The following is a 25785-nucleotide window of genomic DNA, read 5'->3' as shown; positions in this document are numbered from 1 at the left end:
TTTGTTGTTTTGTTTGATTTCTTCTTTTTAATTTTTGTTTTTGCATCAGATTTAGTATGTAACATAATTTTATTTCATTACCATAGGTGTTTATCATTATTTATGTTTGGCCGTATTATAGCTGTGACCGGCTCCAAAACTCAATATGTAATTCAATTCTATAATTTAATAAGGAAAATTACAAGCATAACTTCATGCGTAACTTAACGTGCACAATTATAACTTCAATGTTTTTTTTCCTCAACGATAGTAATTTTCATGAACTACAATTTTTCAAGGTTTTTACTTTCTTCATGCAAAAATCATGATCTCAAAGCACCTCTTTTATCTTTGCACCCATTTTTTTTTACAACACGGTTTATTTCCTTAAATTAAGCACGCAATAATGTTGGTATTAAGAACATCGAAAACTATAAAAAATTCTGGATAAAATTTCGGAATATACTATTGACACTTTGGGTGCTTCATCCATACATTTTATGTAAATCCATTTTTATCATAAAATATTATACAGCAATTTTTACAGTTATATTTATCTAATTAGAGTGATTCAGTTACTTTACGCCAATTATTACTGCGAAAATTGCGGTACATCAGATTTTCTGTTCCGTAGCAATGTTGCGGTAAGAATGGATTTTACGCAAAAAAGCACCGGGACCTTGAGTGAGGGTACTTTTTACCGTAATTTGATCCGGAATTTTTTGTAGTGTAGTAGCTTCAAGATATTGTTATTCAACTTATTCAAATTTCATTCTTGCTCCTAGGAGAGGTGAAACTAAGCTCACTGAAGTTTTAAAGAATTAAACAAAAAAAAAAAAAAAAAAAAAAAAAAAAAAAAATGGAGCACTTTGAAATTTTTGATCAAATAAGATCTTCACGTTCTAGAAATCAATTTTAATAGTTTTAAGGGATGACTTCAAGTATGCTAATTATTTAAAATGAGCCGCGATGGCTCAGGTGATAGAGCGTTCGCCTTTCAATGAGGTGCACCAGACTCGAACCCCAGTGATGGTTGGTTGTTACGAATTCCGCCTCCGGCTTGCATCGACCACAGTGCAGACGTAAAGTATCTCCAGTGTTAGACGGATCATGGGTTAGAGTCCTCTTGCCGTCGGGCAAACAGTGGGTGGTTTTCGTGGTTTTCCTCTCCATGTAACGCAAATTCGGATTAATTTCATCAAAAAGTCCTCCAAGAAGGCAAATTTTTCCCACTACTTGTTCCAGGAGATTCCCTGTCTTCTGGATTTGGTCCAAAATTACAAGGTCACGGAGTTGAACATTAGCAGTCATAAACCCAAAAAAATTGGGTCTGCTGTTCAACGATGGTTATAAAATAAAAATAAAATTAATTAAGAGCAGACGAATATAAAAGTTATATAAAAACCTACTTTCCTATTTAAGTTATATAAAAACCTACTTTCTTTCTCTAAATAAACATAACTTTTTTTCGACGAATTCGGATTTTTGATACCCAAAATATAGGGGTAACCGCAATCTGGAATATATGTTCACAATAGTTTGGTCATTAGAGTGGTCCAAAGTTTGGATCCCTTAATGTTACTTGTACTTTTTGTGTATTTCTTCATTTCTCGAGAACTTTTTAAGTGAATTGGAATTTTTGCGCATAATTAAGAAATTCGTTTATCCAAAGATATGTCCATCAAAATATAACTTTAATCTAATATTTACTATTTTTTATTATTTTATTAATAATAGTCGAAAACATTTTGAATTTGTAAAGTACAAAATTTTTTAAAATCCTTTTTAAAGAATTCAAATTTTAATGGCAAAATACAATATTTCTGCGAAAATGGTAGAATAGTTCTTGTAAACTTGAATTTAAAAAAAAAAGTCATAAATTTCAAATTCGGGAACTGTTCGACGGATTTCGCTCAAATTTTGCATTTAGTTATTCAAAATTACGAAGCCAAGGTTTTTTAATTTTTGCACTGTACTGAAACACATCAAAGAAAGCAGTTACAAGTAACAATATCCCCATAAGATTTTAATTAAGTACTGTAGTTTTTAATTTACAAATCTGCGGTGCTTGAAATCATTTCCCCATAATTTAAAAATTTTTTTACTACATTCTTATGCTAATAAGTTTTTGCTTTGTGAGTTCCTTAATTGTAAAATTAAAGAAACCTGTTCTAAGCGTTAAAAGTTTCTTTCCTTATCATAAAAGTGGTGCTGGTTATGCATGAAAATGGGTCTTTCCTGCTCAGTTTGACCTAAAAGATTATTAAAATAAATTTACACACACCCATTTTTAAACGAATAGGCGTCATTTCATAGGATCTTTCAACAATTTATTTATTTAATTTTTTAAACATCATTCTAACGCTCCGTCGAAACTCTGGCATGAAAACATGATTTGCTATATCTAATTCTCGGAACTTCATCTCATTGTGGTTGAATCATCAAGGATATTCTCTAATACAGGTATTTTTTTAATACAAACAGCATGATTAGTATCAATTAAACAAAATAAGCCAATTTTATTTCGCTTATTATTTTTTGAAATAAATAATTTGCGGAATACGGAAACCTTAAGCTTTTTATGTGACTCAATTGCGGAATTTCCTTTAATGACAAATTATTTTACAACGTCAGATTTTTATTTTAGACATTAATTTTAAAACTAAATTCTTTCTTAATTTTTATATTTAAGCATTTTCACCGTTACATTTCTAAGCATTAAAAACCATTGTAAATCGTAGAATATAGATTGAAAATTTGAGAACTAAAAACACCAAATGTCATGTTTTTTACAATTCTTTTAAAATTTGTCATGTTTTTTACAATTCTTTTAAAATCTGTCATGTTTTTTACAATTCTTTAAGAAGAGACTATTAGAATGTAAATTATGATTATTTAAAAGCTTAGTACAATAATGTGTTAATGACATTTTAAAAAATGACAGGAAAATCATTTTTAGTTGGTTCATCCATACAATATTATCCCATAGCACCCCATAGTTTTTTCCTATTGCCAACCCATTTATTTAAAGACAACAGCATAAATTAATGTCTTATGTTATTTACAGCCAATCATAACATGTTTTCCGTTTTGAAAATGGAGTTTTTTCATAATAACATTTAACGTATTTTTCCATTTAGCTCTTCAATTATAAAAATGTGTGATCTAGTACACTATTTAAGTCAAAATCTTAACCATTTTAATTAGTCTTTTTACGGTGCCAAACTCTTTTTACGGTTTCACATATCCATTTTACAGTCTTTTTACGGTCATTTTATTTATATTAGTCTGTATGCTTTGTTTATAGTAATATGAATAAGCAAAAAATCATACTTTTAAGTAATAAATCAAAAAGAATTTCAAGTAATCAAATTGTACTACAATTGCATAGCAGCGTTTCAAATCATGTTTTATTCAGTTTCGTTTTTATATTTAGGAAAATTCAATTTTTAAATTCATTGAAAATTCAGATGAAAGCTTTCAAATTTCAATTCGTGAAATTTATGCAAATTTAAATGTTTTTTCAATGATAATTTTAAAATATGTTAGACTTATATAAATTTTTATTTTATTATGAAATACATAATTTTAGAAATATACCTTATTATTAAGTTCAAAAAAAAAATCAGAGGTTTTCCTTTTTAAACTCAAAATATGTCTGTAAAATACTAAATCCTTTCCATCCTTTCCATAACGCTGAGAAAATTAGGCATCAAACCAACAATTTAGCGATTTAAATATAAAATCGGTCAAAAAAAGTAAAAATAAATAAATAAATAAAAATGTGTTTATTCAAAACATAACAGAAAATGCATTAAGTGTGAAATGTATGACTTTGTAAACAGAAGTATATGCAGCTAATTAAGTATATGCATATTTGCATAGATTCATCTGTTGTGTATTTTATTTACGAGGTGCAAAAGATTTATGTTAAGGCTGCACGCAAACTTTTACGATTTTTATATGTTTAGACTGAAAACACATTTAAAAACAATTACTATTTATAACACATAACTGAAAGCGTATAAAATACTTAAGCTCTTATGCAGCGGTTCATTTTGATTTAATTGTGGTAAATAGAAGCTATATATATTTGCTTTTTTGTATCTTAAATGGAATCTTAAATGGAATCTTAAATACTCTTTAGTACCTTATTAATAAAAAAATATGTTACTATTCTTAAAAGTTTAGCCATACTTTAGAAAATGATGATAAAAATGACCAAATTTTATCATTTATTTACCGTATTTCATTGTTAATTTGATCAAAATCATTACTAAAGCGCGTCTGTAAAAATTATCTATCTTTTATATGATTCCATAAAGACAAAACCTCTGTTCACTTTACTATATTCTCATAGTTTTGGAATTTTTTTTTTCAGAGTAACATAATATAACATCACTGCATAACATTGCATGACATATCATAACATTACATCTCAACGCAGCATCAGAATAAGAGACATAAAATCGTAAAAATTGATTTTGCTGATTTTGAATACTGACATAAATTTATCTAATGCAATTCAAACCACTTGATTTGCTAAATTCATCGCCTCTTTCAAAGTACATTTGCCATGCATTGAGAAAGGATAAAATTGCAGAAAATATAAAGTTTCCTTTGCGTAAGGGAAAGGTATAAACTCTTTAATATGGAAAGCTCCATGATCAAAACCAAACTTAGCCCAATTTTCTCCCATTCGTTCTAACCAGCATTTTATCATTTAATGGGCAAAATGATTTTTAAAATTTTATTCAAATTTTACTTTTTTGTCAAACAGATAATTATGATAAATGCTTTAGTAAACATTTTAAAGTTTATTTTTCGGTGGCATGGATCACTTTACTCAGATTGTGTTATGCACTGTAGAAATTTCTCTGAAAAAACGGTTAAATAACAATTTCTTTGTTATTTTAACGTATTCAAACAAAACAGTTCAATAACTATAAATAATATTGTATTCAAGCTGTTAATTGTAAGAAAAACCGTTTATTAACTGCTTTCCCCTAATACGGTTAAACAAGCACAATTTTATCTCACCAACTAGACCGACCTAATGAAGCTACTTAGTTCCATACTGATGCGTACATATTATAGCAGAGAGGGCTAATCTGTCAATCTCATGACCATGAGAACGGGGGTTTGAGACCCAGCGTTGACACCACAATATTACCTCCATTCCCTTCAACACATGAGGAGATTCCAATGTCCTCCAACCATCTCTGATCTCCAGAACTTCCTTTTCACGGTTTTGAAACCATGATAGTTGTAAATGGTTAAAAACGTTAAAAACCCGTATAGTTTTTTATTCATTGTGTCTTATCAATACTAGTTGTAAATGGTTTCAAAGCAGTGAAATTAAAAAATGTTCTTTATCGTGAACTTAACGATGAATTAAATAGGCTGACTGCTGTCGGTTATTTTACCATAATTTTAAAATGAAAATTCCAACAGATCTTAGATTCCAATGAAATATTTTGAAAATGTTTTTTTTGTCTCCAATGAAAATAACAATTATATAATAATAAAAAGTTTTTAAAAGAAAGTTGCAAAAGTAAGAATTGCACTAAAAATGTAGATTTTTCCTTCCAAAGTGTTGTTTGAACCGAAGATTCTGTGAATAAATGCCACACATTTAACCTCTAAATTAACTATTTGAAATCTTTACTTTATTAAAATAAAAATACTGTTTCTGCACGTGAATTAGGACCTATTTAAGTGGTCTCTTAATATATAATTCAATTAAATTCAACACCACAGCATCCACAAAAATGCATTGTTTGTTATCAATGCTTTATGTTTGGTATCATTTACATGTAAGTTACATTATACTAAGGAGACAAGATGGTAATAAGCAATTTTAAAATTTTAGATAATCCTTAAGCTCATAAAAGACTGGCCTCATGTTTTTAGACTACTTTTTTTCACACTAAAATAAGATATAAATCACCTCCGTGTCTCGTACTAACTACCTAAAATGCTAGAAAAATAATACTTCTTATTCCCATCATTAGCTAAAATTACATTGTAGGTAATTTAAAAAAATTTATATTCTTTACTTCATTAAGAAATATAACTTATCGAGATATTTAAGGGGCTACAAAATAAATAACATATTTGAATTCAGCATTACAAAAACATAAAAATGTATTGTTTGTTTTCAGTGCTTTTACGTTTGTTGCCATTTCTATATGAATTATATTTAAACAAAGATAAAGATGATAATAAGTAATTTTAAAGTTAAGGTAGTCTTTAAATGCATTTAAAACGTGCGATACCGTCTGGTCTCATGTTTTTAAAATGATTTCTTTCACACTAAAATAAGATTTAAATCACCCTCGTGTCTGGTACTGACCACCTTTAAAGGCCAGCAGAATAATACGTCTTATCCCCAACATTAGCTAAAAACACTTTATTGGTAGAATTTTTTTGCTAAGGTAAATGAGGTCATGGGCGTATACAGATTGATATTGCAATTAGATTTTAAAACAGGTTCTTTAAAAGAAAAGTATTTGCTATTGTTGTTAACTTAGATCTAGCGCACTCTTTTGCTGTTTGTAAGCGATTCGTTTGAAGGTCGGTTACATTATTCAATGAATGCACAATACTCTATTTGTAGAATGTTATAGACACTTAGAGGTGATTCTACAGAAAAAGAACAATGAATGGTAATTACAGTTTCAATAGAACATGTCCTTTGAGGATAAGATTCGAAACCAATGTAGTATCTTCATCTTTGCCCTGTCTCAAGATTGTTCTAAATGTATCTTCTTGCATATAAATGATATTATCGTGAACGGAACATGTTTGAAAGATTTGTAAGTTTTAAAATGATGAGTCTATATAGTTTTTCATTTTTTTGAAATAAATATTTATTTGAATGAAATAATGCTTAATAACTGCTGTTTTTTTAAAAATTAAAACAGCTTAAACTACTAATTACACTTAAGGAAAAGTTATAATTTTAAACTATCTTGCTACAAAGAATTATCTGGGGCTTAGAAAGGAAAAATAACTTAAATATTTTGAAAATTAAAAGATTTTTTTCTAAAATTACTAATTGGGTGATATTTTTTCATCTAAAAGAAAATTATCAAAATCAGTGAATAATTCTCAAGTTTTGCAAATTTTTGTGACCCCAGGTAATGTAGAGTAGGGATAAATTATTAAAAACTAAAAAATTAGCTTATAAACTCTTTTTATTTGAGTAAAATTGTGGCTTTTCGTTCGATAGACGTCTTTTACCATTTTTAGAATAAATATAACAAGATAGGCTAAACTTGACATAATGGTCATTAATAACTTTTGCGCACTCACAGCAGATTTGAAAATAGCATAGTATTCTTAAGACAGCGTTTGATGTGGCGACAAAAGCTTCGTAAAAAAAGCCAAAAATGATTTCAGAAAAATTTGAGTTGTGTCCTTTCTGCAAGCAATGAGATTATGTACGTACTTTTTCCTTATAATGGAGAACAAACTTATTTTAGATTTACAACAAATTACGAAATTTAACATGATAATGAGAGCTTTTTTATAAGCTTTAAAGAAATCCTTCGACTACAAAGTTTTTTTTTTATTTTTACTTTATTTAAAAACAAAAAAAGAATATTTAGCTAGGAAAATGATATTAATTAACTTATAAATCTGTTTTGTTTCATTAAAGTATTTAATTCCGTATTCTAAACGAGTAAATATGCTGCTTTCCTAATTAGAGTTAAATTAAATTCTTGAGTGAATTAATGTCTAAATAATTTGTTTTAAGTATTCTTTTATTATTTCAAAGCTTTATAGCAAGCATAAATTGCTTATGCAAACGAAGTATTCAAAGTTCAAGGATAAGAAATTTTTTAAACGTTGTTTAATGTGTAATTATTTTACATATTAGTGTATAGTCAATGTAAAAGCTAATGAATAAAGTATGAAGATTTATTAACTTTATAAGAACATTAATTATTTAGGGAATAAATAATTCTCTACAGTGTTTTAATTCATTAGCACTTTCAATTTGCTCTACAATCTTTATTTCAACAACTCCTACGTATCACTCAATGCAAAGGCGAGGTTTAAAAAAGGAGTATAAATAAATTCCTTGTTACAAACTTGTTTTAAAATTTCATTTCTCCTACTGTTTTAAAGAAACCTTTTGCCTTTTTCTTTGCAAGATTTCAGGTTTTTCCTCTTAACTTTGTGCTGGGTAATTTGCTAAAGTTTCGCCTCTTTTTCTATAAACGATTTAAGTGCATACTGTATTACGCGATATGCTTTCACATATCTTTTCGAATTAGAAATGCCCAAAAGAGGAATGTAAATTCTGCATGGAAATAATACTGATAATGATAAATATTTCACAAGTTGTCTAGGAATTATATAGAATGGTTAATGGAAGAAAAACTGCAGGTATTCTATGCAATTGCTTCGTAAAGTATGTAATAAGTCTCAAATTTCATACTTCACCTGAAAATGCCAAACATTCTATGGTTTGATTAAATTTTCTATATAATGCCGGTATTTCATACCATAATGTACGTATACACGTAGCTTGAAATGTCCCATTCCCCATGATTCAGAAATTTTTTAAAACTTTTTTAACATATGTAATACATACTCAAAACTGATTCCACTAATAATTGGAAATATGCCATTTTGATGTTATATGGCACATTAATGTGGATGTTTTCAACAAAATATCTCATTTGTGTGGATATGTATGGGATATTTCAAATAAAATGATTTAGCTAACATAAAATGATTCATGCGTACCCCATCAATCTCCGATTCACTATTTTTAGTTTTGAAAAAAAAAAAAAACTTAAGAACAAGTAATCGAACTGAAAAAGTAAAAAATACAAGGTTAGGATGGCCTGATTAAAGTTTATCATGCATGCAAAAAAGCACTTAGAAAAGTTTATCACTATTACATACAAGAATTTATCACTATTACAAAAAATTTTAGTATTACATACAACTTTCTGTAAAGTAATGAACACGTAATGCGACTTCTGTTGTCACAGGAAAAGTTTTAAGTTTCTTTATTTTTAAGAAATGATTTTTCTGAATCAACGAAACTTAAATATAAAATTTTAACGTTTAAGAAACATTACTTATATTTAAAGCCACATATCTCTTGGTTGAATAAATAGATTTTCATTCTTCAACAACCAATAAAAACACTAAGTTGTTATTCGCCAAATTGATAGATTGTTCTTTTGTTTATTTATACTGTGGTTTTCTTACTGCTAACATATCACTTAAGAAAATCTAAGAACTTTGTATGCTTTAGAAAATTTATTTTAAGAAAATATTAATATGGTATATTCCAAATTTCTTAATTTAAATTTAGAAACAATATTTACCGACTCACAATGAAAATTGCTTTTACAATTTTTTTTTAAAATTTTTACTTAAAAAACAAGCAGCTTTGTAGTTGGCGATTTATTATTAAATAATAAATACAAAAAAAAGTCAACAAAATTAGATAAGAATTTTAATTTTTTTGAAAATTATAAGTGTGTTGCCTCCCTCGAATGGTTGATAGTTTAAACGCAACTTTAAAATATGTCTTTCCCTAATCAGGAAGCAGTTTTAGAGGAATGTATATAAACATACTTCATAACTTGTTGCACAATGGATGCATATCAAGTTGCAAAAAAAACTTAATTAACCTCCTGACACTACTACACGTGAATAGAATACAGAATATATTTATCACTTAGTGTTTTCTTTTCAGTTAAATCTACGACCACCTTTAGGTAAAGTGCAGTAACCTTTTCACAATTAGGGCTAGAAGCTAAACATTATTAGGTGAGATTAAGCCTCGATAATTTTCAAGTATTAGAGTGAATAATAAATAATCTAGAGTTTAAAAAAAAATTAGGAACAATTTCGATGAGTTAATTTAAGGATAAAATCAATGATTATTTAAACACTGCTTTGCTAGAAAAAATATATAACTTAGGTGTAAACTGTATAAGGTACAAAAAGTGACTAGCAAAAAATTTTTTTTTGTTCCTAAAGCAGTAAATTCATTGCAATACTGGATTATATTATTAAAAATTTTAATGCAAAGTTAAACTAAAGTCATTAAGTTTATACATATGGAAATAAAAAGTTTCGTTGAAAAAAAAGTATCTGTATTTTGATGTTCTTACAAAGACAAAAAAAACTTCTGGTAAAATTTCCGTACTGTATGGTAATGACATTTCTAGTAAAAAACCCCGTAATTCTGGTTAATAAAACTAAAATATACGGTATTTAAACCATTCATTTGGAATTCTTTCGTTTATATGGTAATGATTTACCGGAAATATTAGTTTTCAAAATTATAGTTCTTATTATCACATATCTGGCAAAAAATGTAAAAAAAAAGTAAAATTTAAACAAATGAATGATTTTTAGGTCATGCTCTAAGGTATTATGACGAAAATTAGGAAATTTTACTGCATTTACGAAACTTAATAACGTATTATAAAACCATATATTATAGTTAATTTTACCAAATTCATTGATAGAACGGTATTTGGGACTATAGCCCCTGTTTGTGTTTAAAATTTCTATATCAATTTTAGAAAGAATCAAAGTAAATCTAAATAACTATTTCGTAACTAATATTTTATTACTATAAAAATTCAAAATTATTGTAAACAAATTTTTAGAGTATAACTAACAATTTAACACTATTTAAATTATTACTTAAAACAACCTAACAAAATGAGTAATAACTATTGTATTGCCTATAGACAGAGTAATATACAAATTATATAAGAGAAATGTATAAAGAGATTATAATCAAGAACTTATACAATAAGACTAAACTCGGCCATAAAATGAAACGCGGAAAACAAACTGTCTACATAAAATACTTTGAATTGCTTTGTACAAGGTATGAAATTTGAACTAAGACAAGAGAGAAAGAAGCACAAATAAAGCCACAAAATATGTGACTTAGTGTTTTTTTTTGTGCTGCTTGCATGTTCTTAGCCTGTGTTTTAAAAAGAAGAAATAGAAATGTGAAGCAACCCACACCAATGTCAACATATAACAACGACAGCAATCAGTAGTGATTGTTTTTCTCGGTTACAGCATGATGTCAACATTATAAAGTGGCTGAATTGCCATTTTAACGTTCATATCACAAGATCAAATTACTCATCTTTTATTTTAGTTTATTTTTAGAGTAATTTTTTGCTTCAATTTTATAACTATTCTTGTTTCCAGAATACATAACGAAAACATCAAGAGAAATGATCATTTTTATTACATATCTCCGTAACCCTGTAATGCAAAATTTTTATTTAACATTTTATTTTATTATTTTGTATTAAATTATTTCAAAATAAGTGAAAATATATTTAGCATTTTAATAATTTACAGTTATGAAATACAACAAGAAACACCGGTGTATATTTCTGGATTAAAGTAAAGAAATTGTCCAATCACAGCTCACTTCTAAGCAATAGTTTTTCCAATTTGCACTTATTTAAAGTTATTTTGATCTAAGGGAAACAGTCATTAGTCATTGAAATTTCCTTATTTTGAAAAATAAATTATTGATAATTTTTTTTTGAATATGAACGAAAAAAATGCAAGACTTTTTTGTATTTTATATTTTAGTACAGATATGATTTCGATCATCGAAGGATTTTTTAGTAACTATTCGACAATTTTTTATAATTAAGAAATGCCAAAATATATTTTTGCTTGTAAATAGAGAGCCAGAAAAAAAATATTAAAGGGACACCGGATTCCTATTTGCTTCAAAGGGTTAATACTAATAAATTTTTTGTCGTATTATATTCTATACTAGTTACTTACTTTTCATTGAAATTTCTTCTTTTATTAATTATTAGATTTTTTAAAAAATAAAGTGGATCAAATATAGGAATATAGTTATAATTAGTTTTGAAAATCAGTGATTTATTTACACATAAATCGAAAAGTTCGTTGAACTGTATTGAATAACTTTTTAGCTGATGCAATAAAACTGAACAAACTAGATACATGTTTAAATGTAAGTGTTACTTAGAATACTTTTAATCCTTTAGCAATTTTGATTTTAGCAATTTCGTAACTCTTATTCCAATTACTGTCAAAACAAAAGTCTATGCTCGGCTCTTTGCAGTTCAAGTTCCCCTTAGGGATTGCAAGCAGAATATTCTAAGGGCACTGACCTTTCCTTTCACGTGTCTCAATTTAGGTAATTGAAATATTATGAAAACTATGACCTTTGTGCTCCTGGAAGTATGAATATAAGAATTCTATTTTGCGAATTCTATTTTTATGCTTTGAGAACACTTAAAATAACTAAAAAAATACTCCTATCACAAGTTTTATATAAGTCGTTTTAATTTAGATAAAAGTATTTGATCTTGGTGCAATAAAAGTAATTGGAGAATAAAACTAAAATTATTCCATATTATCCATCACTTTTGACAAGTCTGTACACTATAATAAATACTTGTTGTAATGTACATATTTTGTTGGTAATATACTTTGTTAAAAGCCTTAATTTTCTAACCACACAATACTTTACCTTTCTAAAAGGTCTTAAACGTGTGTCTGGTATGCAAAGTAATGTGAAAAATTAAGAAAACATAGTATTGTTAGGGGTAGAACGCAGTAAAAGCTAAGGGCGGAAGACAAAAGTAGAGTTGGGAAAAACGAATCATCAAAGTGATTCGAATCAATTAAATCAGTTCACTTTGGTAATTTGAATCACTTAACTTTTCCACGAAATAATATTTTTACAATGTTCTTTTGAGATCTCAAACCATGCACTTGATATCCATTTTCGATTGCCAAAATCTCTGCTTAAAATTTTGACTAAATAAACTTATATTATTTTCTTTGAAATGTTCTTTACCATTTAAAAAAAAATAATAATTTTATTTTTCAAAAAAATAATAATTTTATTTTTCAAAAAAGTAATAATTTTCTTTTTGCGATATTCAGAATTGACGATATTCAGAATCTGACGATATTCAGAATTGGTGAGTATGGTGCCTACCCCTTTGAAAAAAATTAATTTGGTTTTGGGAAGTTCTAGAGAACGTCTGATTTTACATAGATAAATCTATGAATTCCATTTAGAAATTCCCTAGTAGAAATTAAACAAGTCTTTAGTAGTAAACTGAAAACAGTATTTTACAGAAAGCATCGATTCATAATACTTTTTCGTTTTTTAAATTGATGTATCCTTACGCATCTTTTTAAACAGCATTAAATTTGATAATTCGGATACATAATTTTAAATTGATACCTCGCAAAACTTCCATGGTCCCATGAATCCTTTTAGTCAGTATTAAGATAGTGATTTATTTGTATTTTTCTTACAAGCTCTGAAGTTTTTGAAATAGTTTTCAAAAAATATTGTTACGGACCTTTATATATATGGTCACTAAGATCACAAAAAAGAACCGGATGTATAATTTTTAATTGATGTTTGCCCAATAACAAAATTTTTCTTTTTTATTTCTTTGCTGTAGTTTTGAGCTTCTATAATATTTAGAAAAGTATTACAGGATGTTAGTCAATCTTTGGTACCGGATGAAAAGGGTTAAAGAACGAATATATTCTTAATTGAATTTGAACACAAGATTGCTTAATCGTAAACAAAGGGTTATGAGTAAATTCAACCGAAAAGTTGTGTCTCAAAGTAGCTATGTAACAGTTTTTGCATACACAAAAGAAATAATTATTTACTTCCTCAATAAATTTTTCATAATGTATTACAAGCTCTCAAGGTCAACTTAATGCATAGAATTGTCAAAACTATTGTGAAAGTTCTGTAAAAACTGGACTTACATGTTTGTCATATTCGATAACCTTTCCATTAATAAGACCTAAAGCGTATCTGTTTACTTTTTGCTGATGACCAATAGAAACTGTGTATGTCTAAAAATTGTGTTGATGAATGCTGTGGATTAAAGTATGAAAGGTAATTTTTTTGAAAATAATTTTTATGCAATAATTTATAAAACTTCAAATTTAAATAATTGCTGAAATAAATAATATAATTATTTATTTCAGAATTATTTGTTTTTATGAAAATATGTCATCATTAAATTCAATTTTTTTTAACTAATGTGAAAATTATTTAGTGATATTTATATTTAAGATGAAAAAATGAAATGTTGCAAAAATGTAGACTCATGATTTAATAAAAAAAATTTTCATGCACCCTCAAAATAGTTTATGAGAATAAGCATTTAAATTAATTTTTATTATTAAAACATTATCTGAAATCTTTTTATGTATTCTGTTAATATAAAAAAAAAGTATCTAAAAGTTCCTTTTCTGTCATCTTTTAAGTTTTCGTTTTATTTTTAACTAAGCTTTTACTCATTGATGATTTTAAACAATAATAATGAAAAGGGCTTTAAATAATTAAAAAAATGGTTTTTGGGAAGAAAATGTTCTGCAATTTTTTAAATAATATAGTTTAAAAATGAAATAAGTGATGTACCATTGCTTGATTATCTAAATGTGAAAATGACTTAAATAATAAAAAAAATTATAATGTGTTTTGCATTATTTTAAGTAATATAGTTTAACCACGTAAAAAGTGCGTTACCATTGGTTTATTTTCTAAATATTAAAATTACCTTAAATAATAAAAAAAAGAATATTTAAAAAAAAATGTTTAGCATTTTTTAAAGTAAAATAGTTTAACCATGAAATAAGTGAGGTACCATTGGTATATTTTTGAACCAAAACCAGCAAAAAAGCCAGCAGTTAGTCTATTACGAAAGAGTTTCTAAGTTAAGATAAAACAAAAAGTTTTTTCTCAACTAAAACTATTTCCATACAGATATAAACATTGACCTTAACATTCTCTCAAACGGTTTTTTCTATAAATTTCTATAAAATTTGCTCTAAAGAATCACTCTATGGTTTTAGGAAGATATTTTTCTCAGGACCAAGCTTTTCTTAACAATCATAGAGAATTATCCGATACTCTTGGTGATAATTAAAGAACTTTATCAAACTCATCTTAGTTGCCAAGAAATTTAATAAAAATTCCTCTCAACAGTGGATTATTTCGCAAATTTTTACTTAGCCCTTTGACGCAGAATTTTTTTTACTCATATTTTTGCTCTTTTTAGTATTTTGTATCAATTTAGGTCGAAATAAATAAAGCATATTATGTTTAATATTTTAATAGTTTATGATTACGAAATACAACATGAAAAACCGATGCGTTAAAAGTTAATCTTCCAAATTCGGTTCACTTCCTAACAACAATTTATGTAGTTTGCGCTTATTTGCAGTTATTTAAATTAAAGAGAAACATTTATTCATCATTGAAATAAATTTCTTTAATTTGGAAAATCAATTATATATAAATATTTGAATATAAAAGTAAAAAAAAGAACTTCAAACTCCTTTTTTTGGATTTTATATTTTAGCCCAAATATAAATCCGATAATCTAATTGATTTTATCAGCAACTATTAGAGTTTCTTTCTAATTAAAAAATACCAACATTTATTTTTGCTTGTAATTAGAGTGTCAAAAAATATATATATATAAATGAGACACCGGTGTTCGATCTGCGTCAAAGGATAAAATAGTAGAAATTATTCCCTTGTTGGCTAAAAAACTGGAAAACAATCGCTTTAAAAGTACTTGAACTGAATTTTTTTTTCATGCTTAATTCAGGTTATATAATGGTCACTACCCAATATTTGCAGCATCTTTCATGTTTCGTAAAATGAAATATTATGGAACATGAAAGGTACTGTACATTTTCAGGTTTAAAATTTCATTTCACCCATTTTTAATAGCAAATAATTCTTATAGAACTACATTTGCTAGTCATTTGAAGTAAGGTTTCACAGTTTCTGTGTAATGTAGTTTTAAAGCTCGAAAAACGTAGGCTCGTTATTATTTGAAATTGAAAACTTGATAAACAACGACTATTGATAGTGCTAAATCTCATTATTAGTGTATAGTTTAGAAAACGATAGAAAGTGCAGTTTAATCTGCTTATATTGAAATAATCTCATTTAAGATGGCAACTTTTTGACCATCCATGAAATTGTCACTACTGTTGGTAACTTCTCAGTCACGCGCTGATAAACTTACAAAAAAATAAAAAAGATGATAGCTTTAGGGGAAACAAAACAATGAAAGTTCTAGTGAAAAAGCTTGAAATATGTAATTCCATTTCTTTCTTTTTTTGTATCGTTAATCTTTTAAAATTAAGTTGTTATAAAAAATGTGTTCTAATTTTTTTCGTGAAAAGATGCCCTTCTCATAAAATTTTTAACGAAAGGTAATTTTAATAAATTTTAGTAAATAATTTTAATTTTTCCATTATTTTATTTAATGATTGTCCAAAACATTTTGAATTGTAAGATATAAAATTTTTTGCATCTTTTTAAAGATTGTAATTCTACTCGACAAAATCAGATGAATAGTTTCTGAGTATTCCTGAAAAAAAATCGTATTTTTAAATTTAGATTTTTCTGGAACTAGACGATCGATTTGACTAAAACTAATGATTTGCCATTTAAATTTATATTCCTTAAAATGTTGTAAAAATTATATATCTTTTGATTCTAAATTTTTTCGACCTTTATTAAATATAATAGTAAAGAATAATAAATAGTTACAAAAAGTTTTTTTATCTAGTTATTTGCATAGAGTTATTTTTGGCAAAACGAATTTAATAATTTCGTGCAAAAATTTTGAATTCGCTTTAAAAGTTTGTGAGTTATGGCGAAAAAAGCAAAAAGTAAATTTAACGTTAAAAAGTCCAAACTTTGGACCGCCCTCTTGACCAAAGTATTGGGACCATATTTTCCAGATTGAGGCTACCAGTTATATTTTAGGGAACAGAAATTTGAATTTGTTGAAAAAATGTATGCTTGTTCATAGAAAGTACGTTTCTCTTTTTTCATAACTTAAAATATCGTTTGCACTAATTAATTCGCCTTAATTGCACAAATTAATTAGAATTACTTGAATCATTAAGATTGAGTCCTTAGAAAGTGAAGATTCGATCATTAGATCAACAGTTATTCTAGGTGGTTGATTTATTTTTATGCGCACTATATGATTCCTTATTTGTAACAATGATTCCTTCAAATAAGACTTTTTTCAAAACTTTTTTTTCTATTTTAATTATTGAATTCAACACAAACACCAATGCAAATTTGAACGTTTAATTCTAAAATATAATATTTATAAGTTATTAATTGTAGTTTCAGGGACAAATCTCGTTTACTGTTTCACTGTCATCCAGACAGTCATGGTTTAATGTTAGTGTTTCGAGTAAAAAAAGAATTTTATTCCTTAAAAGAATATAAGTAATGCATCTCATGTCTATTAAAAAACAAAGAATAAAGAAATGAAACTGATTTATGATTTTAATTTTTTCCACGCAGTCAGTAAACAAAATATGTTGCGTGTCTTCATCATAAATAAAACAATCATATAACACAAAACTTTCTTCTAAATAACACTACTATTCAATTTTTCCCTTGTAAGCAGTGTTGAGGGTTGTTGACCCACATACCAATTACAGATATTTTTATTGATCGCCTTCGCCCTTATTTACCCACTACTTTTCTATGCTAATATTTTTATTATCTAGAACGCACGGACACAGACGTTGTGGGAATCAATAGATTAATTGGTATCGTAAAATTTTAGCTCCCTATTGTTATGAATATTTATTTTATTTAAAGGATAAATATGCTTCTAATTGATATGGAGTTATAAAATTTATAAAAGTATTTCGTTTTTACAAAAAGTGCTGTAAAGAAATAAAATTTTTAATTGAAATCTTTGCATCAGTGGCTTATGAAAAAAGGTGCTATTACGCATCTGTAAAGTTTTACAAAACTTTGAAACGAAGAAACTAAATTTGCAGCTCCTGAAAACCGAATTGCCAATTTTCCTCCGTATATGGTTTATTTTTAAAATGATTTGCCTTGAAATTTACAAAGTATTTACAAAGAACAAGAGAGAAGTAAATTTTAAACAGATTTTTTAATCATAACCTATCGATAGTGTATAAAACGCTTGTTTTTGATGAATCATATTTCTTAATATCATTAATTTATAAAATATGTGAATTTTAATAATTCCTTTTTGTATGATAAAATTTTTAGTTGTAATACGAATTCTTATAAAGGATTGAGAGTAACAGGTAGTAAGGAATCTCCCTAGCCGACTGAACGTTTTGTAGCATGGTGATAGCGGGTTCAAATCCCGTTCTAATCCTGGATCCTTTTTTGTAATGTGTTTCTTGAACTTGTGTTATCTGCTCTTCAATTTGACAAAGTATGGCTTGTAAGTCATACTTTGAACAAAGCAGACAAGTTCGAGTCTACTTGTAATAAGTACCAAATAAAAAAAGTTAGGATTCTAACCTTTTACCACCAAGGTTTATGAACGAAAGTACAGAATATCATTTAGAAATACTCCTGATACATTTTGCAATATATGTGCGCATTGTGAATCTGTATTTAAGTTAGTTGACGATGATGTGAAAGTGAATTTCAGAGCCATAGTTTATTTCTAGTATCCACCTTAAAGAAAAAGGTATGTAGGTACTTTATTTACGTCCCACAAAAGCTGCACAATGGGCTACTGGCGATGGTCTGGGAAACAATCCTGAGGATGATCCGAAGACATGCCAGCGCAATTTTCAACCTCTGCGGAAGGGGTGGCTCCCTTACTTTGGCAGCTTGACGACCTGCGCGTGAAGTTGAGCACTTTACGGTAGAACAGTTTAACAAGGACAGATACCGCGTACCCTCCGTCCCCACGCAGACTGATCAAAGTGGGCAATCACCCGTTTACTGACCGCAGCCTGTGATGCTTGACTTCGGTGTTCCACTAGGAACCGTGTCTTTACGATCAGTCCACTGCGGGACTAAAGAAAAAGTAATTAGCATTCTAGATTTATTTGCTTTTAAGAATTTAGCTGCTCTGTTAAGTGATCTTCAATCTCCGATATTCTATACAGTGTTAGCTCTTGCCCTCCGGTTATATTTCTATTAAATAAGCAAAGAGAGTTAAATAAAAGGATGGATGTTTCTCATATCGAGCTTTGTCAACTAAATCGAATCATTTATGAGATTTCTTTTAATTTGTGTATGAAACCCCAAATTTTGTAACTTTGTAATTACAGATATTTATTATATATATGCTATAATCTTATAATTTAAAAAACATTCACTAAAATCCTAAGTTAATATTTTAAACAATCATAATCACGAGGGATCTTCTTTTTCCCAACTGGCACATAGAGGTAACATGTTCGATTCACGATGTTAATTCTAGATGAAATTTCAGTTCTCTATTTATGCAATTTATCTTTTCTATTCTTGACATCTGTTTTATAATTTGACTAGAATTTTTAAAGTAATTATTTGTGTCTTGCCGCATTCTGTAGTTATTTCCTGTTGTTAGTTTCTGTTCTTCGTCATATACGTCGTTATTGTTTTTCGTCAGTTTTTTTTTCAATGTTAAATGAAATACTGAATTTATACTTCCATTAAACAAAAAAATATAACCTTCTTTTTAATTTTCGATAAGATTACAAACTATTGCTACAGAATAATTTAATATCTATCGAGACAAATTGATACACATTATACTCGACAACAAAAGTTTGAAAATTAAAAAAATTCTGAAACTATTAAAAAAACGAGCAATTTTCGAAATCTTTTAGTCAGGAAATTTCGTTACTTTTCCCATTTTGAAAATTATTATGAATAAAATCATGAACTAGAAACAAAATTTGAAACTAAAAATTAGAAAACGATTGAAAAAAAGTTACAATTTTTAAAATTGTTTACTCGAGAAAATGTGCTATTCATTTATTTATTTTTTGTTTTCTAAATGGTTTGTAAATAAAATGAGGAATAAGGCAAAAGAAGCATTTTAGCCATCATGTTATTTTACATCAACATATATAAAGGTTTGGTAAATTTGAAAACTAATTTGTTCACAGTGCGTATAGAAAAGATCAATTCTGAACTCTTTTATTCATAACTTCGGAAAACAGCACGATAGCATGCAAACGATTCAAGCACCAGCTACTTATGGGTAGTAGCATTCTCATTTTTGGGCGTCACGATTTCAATATTTTTTGGAGCACGAATATTTTTTTCTATATTTTTATATTTTGAGATTCATAAACATAATTTTTTGTATGTTTGTGGTATTAAACGTGCATTTTTGAAATACACAACGCTCTGGTTAAGTATAAAGTCCTTGATTCTCTGTAAAAAATAAAAAACATTCCCAGTAGAAGTTTTGAACAGGTTGTTCTTCGCCCATCTTGGGCCTCACGAGGGGGGGTCGAACACGACGAGTTGTTAAGCTAGGCTGAATATTAAAAAATCGACCTACGCCTCCATTCAAGACACCGTCGTATAGACTTTTCTTTTTTAAAGTAGTACTTTTTTTTTCCTTATTCAAATCAAGGCCAAAAAGACAACCAGTTGATTACTTGTTTGGAGGAACATTTTCTGCGAAATTACATCTTGGTCATTTTTTTGACTCAGAACCGTGTCCCTGACGTCACTTCCTACAGCTCACCTCCGTTTTAGCGGCCTCGTGGAAAAATCAAAACTGAGAGGTGCGGTTCAGGTTGACAGGCATTGGTTCGCATTCTATCTCTTTCACTCCTTGTTACTGGTGTTGGGTAAGTTAGCAATTCTATCAAGATAAATTAAAGTTTATTGTTTTGTTACCTTTTTAAGTGAAACAGGATGCTGTATTCTTTTAAAAAAAAATTGTGCGATTTTCTTTTAAAAGAAATAAATCTTGTCAGTAGTTACATTATATATTTGTGTTTGCAAATTATTAAGAAAACCAAAAGATATATTACATTTCATGGATTTATTTGTAAAATTCGAACATGCTTCTTTTAAATATTTACTGCTGTTTCATATTTAGGATTTTAACCTTTTAAATTGCAATAAATAACATATTTTTGCATTTCATGTACCCGGCTTTCTTTCTTATATAAAAAAAAAATTCGTATTTAAAATCTTTATCTAAATAAAGCTTACATTTTAGAAACTTATTTTGAAATACGAAATGGTGCAAAGGTAACTGATTTCAATATATAAAGGCTGTTAACTGTAATTTTATCGAAGGAAAAAAATATTTCAATACTCTATCTACACGGCAATTGGACGACTTAATTTTATCTACGTGCTAAGTTTAAATAAACAAAAATGTGAAATTTAATTCATATTCGCACTCCCGTTGCTTGAATTCTTATTCATAAGCTGTATAATTTTTAAACTAAATCTCAGATTTAAAATAATTATGCAAAATGTTGCACATTCACAGAAGTATTTTTTTTCGTTATTAAACTTTGAACAACTTTCAGATTCAAATAATTTGTCTAAGTATAAACTTCAAAATAGGGTTATATAAAATCAGCTAAGTTAAGATGGCTAGATTAATTTACTTTTCTGGCCTTTCTTTTGAAAAATTTCGTAGTTTCGTTTATTGATTGAAAATGTAAGTTACACATTTATTCAAATTTCCGTTTTTAAATGGACGAAAACTATAAACAAAAGTAGAGTATATTCGTACTTATTGGGGAAAATAAATGAAATGTAGTAGTGACATTTTCTAATCCTTAAACTTGCTTTTCGGAGAGTTTGATATTTTAACTCTAACTTTTTTCAGGACTCATTTTTCACATAACAAAATATCGAGACATCTTTTTTATGAAAATTGTTATTATTATTTAAATGGATCAGAAATAATGAAACTAATATTTTTCAGGAAAAGGGAAAATTGTAAGTTAACAAAATATGATCTAAAATCTACAATAAAACTGATACATGTTTATGCATTTAATAATTATGTTACCTTCGTTAGGAACTTGGATTACCTTAAATTTGAATTTTGAATAAAGGCAGAAAATGAGATTTTTTTTTTACTTTTAAAATATGCAGTTTAGTAGAAAACGCAAACTGTATAAAAATATTTTAAAAAATAAATCGAAATTAAAAATGAACTTTTTGAGCTACTTTTCCTTAATTCGTAAAAATTGATAGATTTTTATAAATTTAATTTTGTTTTATATAATTTTGCGTATTTCTTCACATTTTAGTCATGTAACAAAATCCGCTGGATAAAACTAAGATAATTATATGCTATAAAACTTGCTTAAAATTTCTTATCTTTTTTTATGAAGTTTCTCTTGTAATTGAAAATTCCGACCGAGGGTAAATCCAATTACATTTTTAGTACCTAAAATTAATCATTCTGTTAGATCATACAAACAAGAAAAAAATATTTTTTGAGTCATAAAATTTTATAAATATTGTCAACTATTTTGTACTCCGTCTCGGGATAAGGAGTATTTATTTTTGAAAGTGAAATAAATCCATTTTGAGCTTAAGAAAAAAACTTTTTTTACGGTTTTAATAATTGTTTCCTTTTGATGTTCCATCAAATCTTGTATTGAAAACATCACCCAAATTGATTTACTTTTGGCATTTTTAATATTTTTAAATTCATTCAATCATTATCCCTTAAAACCCTCGAATTTACATTACGTACCACATGGACTTATTGCACTTTCAAAAATATTTGTATATATACTGAAATAATCTGTGATTAACTGTTTTTTCTGAATTTACTGGATAAAAATAATGTTCAAATAGGTTTGGTTTTTAAGAGATTATTAAAATAGGTTATTAAAATAGTAATTATTTAAATAGTTAGGTGAAGTTAGTGTGCATGAAGTAAAACTAATTGTGAAAGTACGAATGAGATCTCATGCGATACAGAATAGTTTCGGTTCTATAATGAAACTTTTTGATTGTCGGCCTATTTCCTTATACTTAATAAGTAATCCAATTTTAAATAAACTAGTTATAACATAAATTTAATAAAACATCTAAATTATCGCGTTAAACTTTTATTAAATAATCTACTCAATTCAAAATGTCTGTGTTGATGTCAAAATAAAATTTTCATTAATCTTATTTTAATGTTAAATATATTAAGAGAATTCATTTTTCCTAGATTTTGTTTTAATTGTTAAATGACTGTGTAGAATTGTATTTTTTTTTAAAAATGAAAATTCATTTAAATGAAATAACTGAGTTACTGAACGATTTGAGTTAAGTTGTTTTCTAATAGAAATTTATTTTATCACATTAAATAAATAAGCATAATAATTGGAAATGAAATTCAAAGGCAACGAAGTAGAATAAATATAATTACTCAGAATTCAATTTTGAAAAACATGTTTTTCTGTAAAACTTGAATTTTGAAGAATTGCACGCTGTACAATTCCGAATTAGTCGCTGTAATTCTATCAAATGGCTGAATTACGGAAAATCAATGAAACAGTCCTTAAGTGGGCTGAGGACGCCACACCACGAGAGAAATTTTTTCTCTTTAACCTCGATAACTAATTTAAAGTTTAGAAAGAGTGAGTTTAGACAAGCGCAGAGTAAGCCATGAAGTTTGAAGTACAGAAAATGAATTTTTAAGACATCGAAATAAAAACAAATTAGGAGAAGATAACTTAGGATTAAGTAATGGAGAAAGTTTTCTTCCAATAATTTGTTAGCATTCTGATATCTTGAAATTTGTTTTAGCAATTGAAACCTCATGGCTTACTCCAGGTTTGCCTGAACTCAAATTAGTAATGGAGGTGATAGAGAATTTGAGGTGGAAAGTTTCTCCCGGGTATGGCGTTCTCTTAAGACAAGGTTCCCAGTAGATCACCGAAGTCAAATATAACTAGCTACGGTCTCTGGGTGCGTGTCCACTTTGATCAGCCTGCAAAGGGACTGAAGGTGAGCGGTGTCGGTATTCGTTAAACTGTTCCCGCGCTGGTCTTTAGGCTGCCATCCTTTCTGCAGAGGATCAAAATTGTGATGACATGTCATCGAATCATCCTCAGGGATGCTTCCCAGATCAGCTCTACTGCTAATACTCTTGAACACAAATTTTCTTTTTATAAGATTTCAGAAAAAAGTCTACTATTAAAAAAGTTTAAGTTTTCCAGATTTTTCTGAAATTATATTTAAGAAAAATTTATCTCTTAAAGCATGTTTTTGCGCTAGCTTTCTCTTTGACAGAAAAATAATCCAGAAGAAAGACATTAAGGAATACCATTAAGTTAGTTTATTACTCTCTGTTGTGTTTAGTCTGTGGATTTCAGAATTTTGCATCAATGGTAACTGTTGGCTTACACCTAAATCTCTGAAAGATTTAAAACGATTTTGGTGAATTTTTTTAATGCAATTTCATTAAAAGAAAATATTTGACTTAAAAAACCGTAACATGCAACCTTAAGGTTTAAATAAAAACCATTCGAATTGCGAGGGTGATTGCAGACATCGATAAATTTGAGTTATATAAGTATACAAGAAAATTTTTTTTTTCATGACAGTTTCTCAACTTTTCAGATCCTTACCAACTCATAAACAAAATAAATTTTTATTGAAAAAAGTTAAATTTATGTATGCTATAGTATTATGTATGCTATAGTATTATGTATGCTATAGTATTATGTATGCTATAGTATTATGTATGCTATAGTATTTTGTCCAAAGAAATTCCACTTCGATGATATTTAGTTTTCTTTTACATTTTTCTACTTGCGGATTTTCTTTAGTTTTGATACGTTTATAAAGACTAATATTTGTACTTTGATTTACGATTAATTTTCTAAATTTTCTGAAGACCCTTCATTAAGTCGGTTAAATTTCGGTCAATTAAATGATTAAGAATTCAGTTGTACACAATTTATCTAAAGGATAAGAATTTATTCAGCCGATGGAAAATCTAAATTTAAAATTTAGGTGAATTTTTCAAGCATTGGATTTAAGTGTAAATATCTTAAAACTTTTCACCAGAAAAAAAAATATTATTTTTAGTTTCTAGCATTTTTTTCTCAAAATTGTGTGAAGGAGTTAAAATGATTTTATCATTGCATTTATCTTAACGTCATTTCCTTTTCCCGGGAAAAAAATGAAGGATGTGTTAATATCGTCGCAACTTTTTATAGTATATCCTCTAGCTTTTAATTAACTTATTTCTAAAATTCTAAGAAATAAACTATAGCTTGCGAATGTAACACATTTTAAGAATACATATAAATACGGTTAATATTTTTAAGAAAATGTGCAGAGAACTGGGACGCAACAATCATGGCTAATTCCAAACATTTTATTCCAATGTGTAGAAACTAGATTTAATTTAAACCATGCTCAGTTTTATATATATTTTACGTAAATCATTCCACCATACGAAACTTTAAACTATTTCAAAATAATTATTAAATATAATGCACACGAAGAAATGGTATTAATAATTTGTATAAAATTTTATTTGCGAATCATTTTTCCCTTAAACTATTACTTTTAGAGCATAACAAAAATCAATCACAATTTTTGGTAAGAAATAAGATTTAGAGGATTTCAAATGACTTTCCGCGTTATCTTTAGAGTGTAAAATGTTTCTAATGACACCTGGACAATCCAACCTCGTCAGACTTCTGCGAATCAAGCCTGGAAGTTGCGCCTAACGTTTGACAAGAGCACCACAAAGGTGAAAGTGTCTTAGATGGCAGCCCCACTAGTTCGTGAGGCCGCATTCTCTGTTTAGGCATAGATCAGAGGAGAATGAAATTTTCTCCAGACCTCCGAGCCCCTGATACTGCTCAGCGACGGACCACAAAACTTCAGATTCCACAGATTTTACGAGAATGTATATCTCATGAACTCGGTGTGTCTTGGCGCAATCGAGGATCTGGCCAGCCTCTCAAGACCAAATTCTGATTTTCTAAAAACTGGGTTACCAC

At 27.8% G+C, this 25785-nt stretch overlaps 2 protein-coding genes across 6 annotated transcripts in view; one reads left to right on the top strand and one right to left on the bottom strand.

The window, feature by feature from the left end:
- Positions 1-25785, bottom strand: part of LOC107437395 (uncharacterized) — a 548903-nt gene that overhangs the window by 471895 nt on the left and 51223 nt on the right. The window lies entirely within an intron of this gene.
- Positions 1-25785, top strand: part of LOC107457100 (putative ferric-chelate reductase 1 homolog) — an 85879-nt gene that overhangs the window by 23788 nt on the left and 36306 nt on the right. The window contains exon 1 of one of the 5 annotated variants that reach the window (XM_071181483.1): positions 2307-2442. The exons of 2 other annotated variants lie outside the window; for them this stretch is intronic. Coding sequence is in view for 1 of the 3 variants with exons in the window: in XM_016075165.3 (XP_015930651.1) it covers positions 13906-13912 (7 nt within the window). In the remaining 2 variants the exon portion in view is untranslated. Of the gene's footprint in view, positions 1-2306; positions 2443-13777; positions 13913-20296; positions 20641-25785 lie in introns of those variants that run through there. 2 more of the 5 variants (XM_016075165.3, XM_016075166.3) reach the window with 2 other exon arrangements.

This window comes from Parasteatoda tepidariorum, chromosome 5 (genome assembly GCF_043381705.1).
Source record: "Parasteatoda tepidariorum isolate YZ-2023 chromosome 5, CAS_Ptep_4.0, whole genome shotgun sequence".
NCBI classification, from domain to species: Eukaryota; Metazoa; Arthropoda; class Arachnida; order Araneae; family Theridiidae; genus Parasteatoda; species Parasteatoda tepidariorum.
The sequence above is the reverse complement of the archived record's forward strand: the minus strand, read 5'-3'. Positions and strand labels throughout refer to the sequence as shown.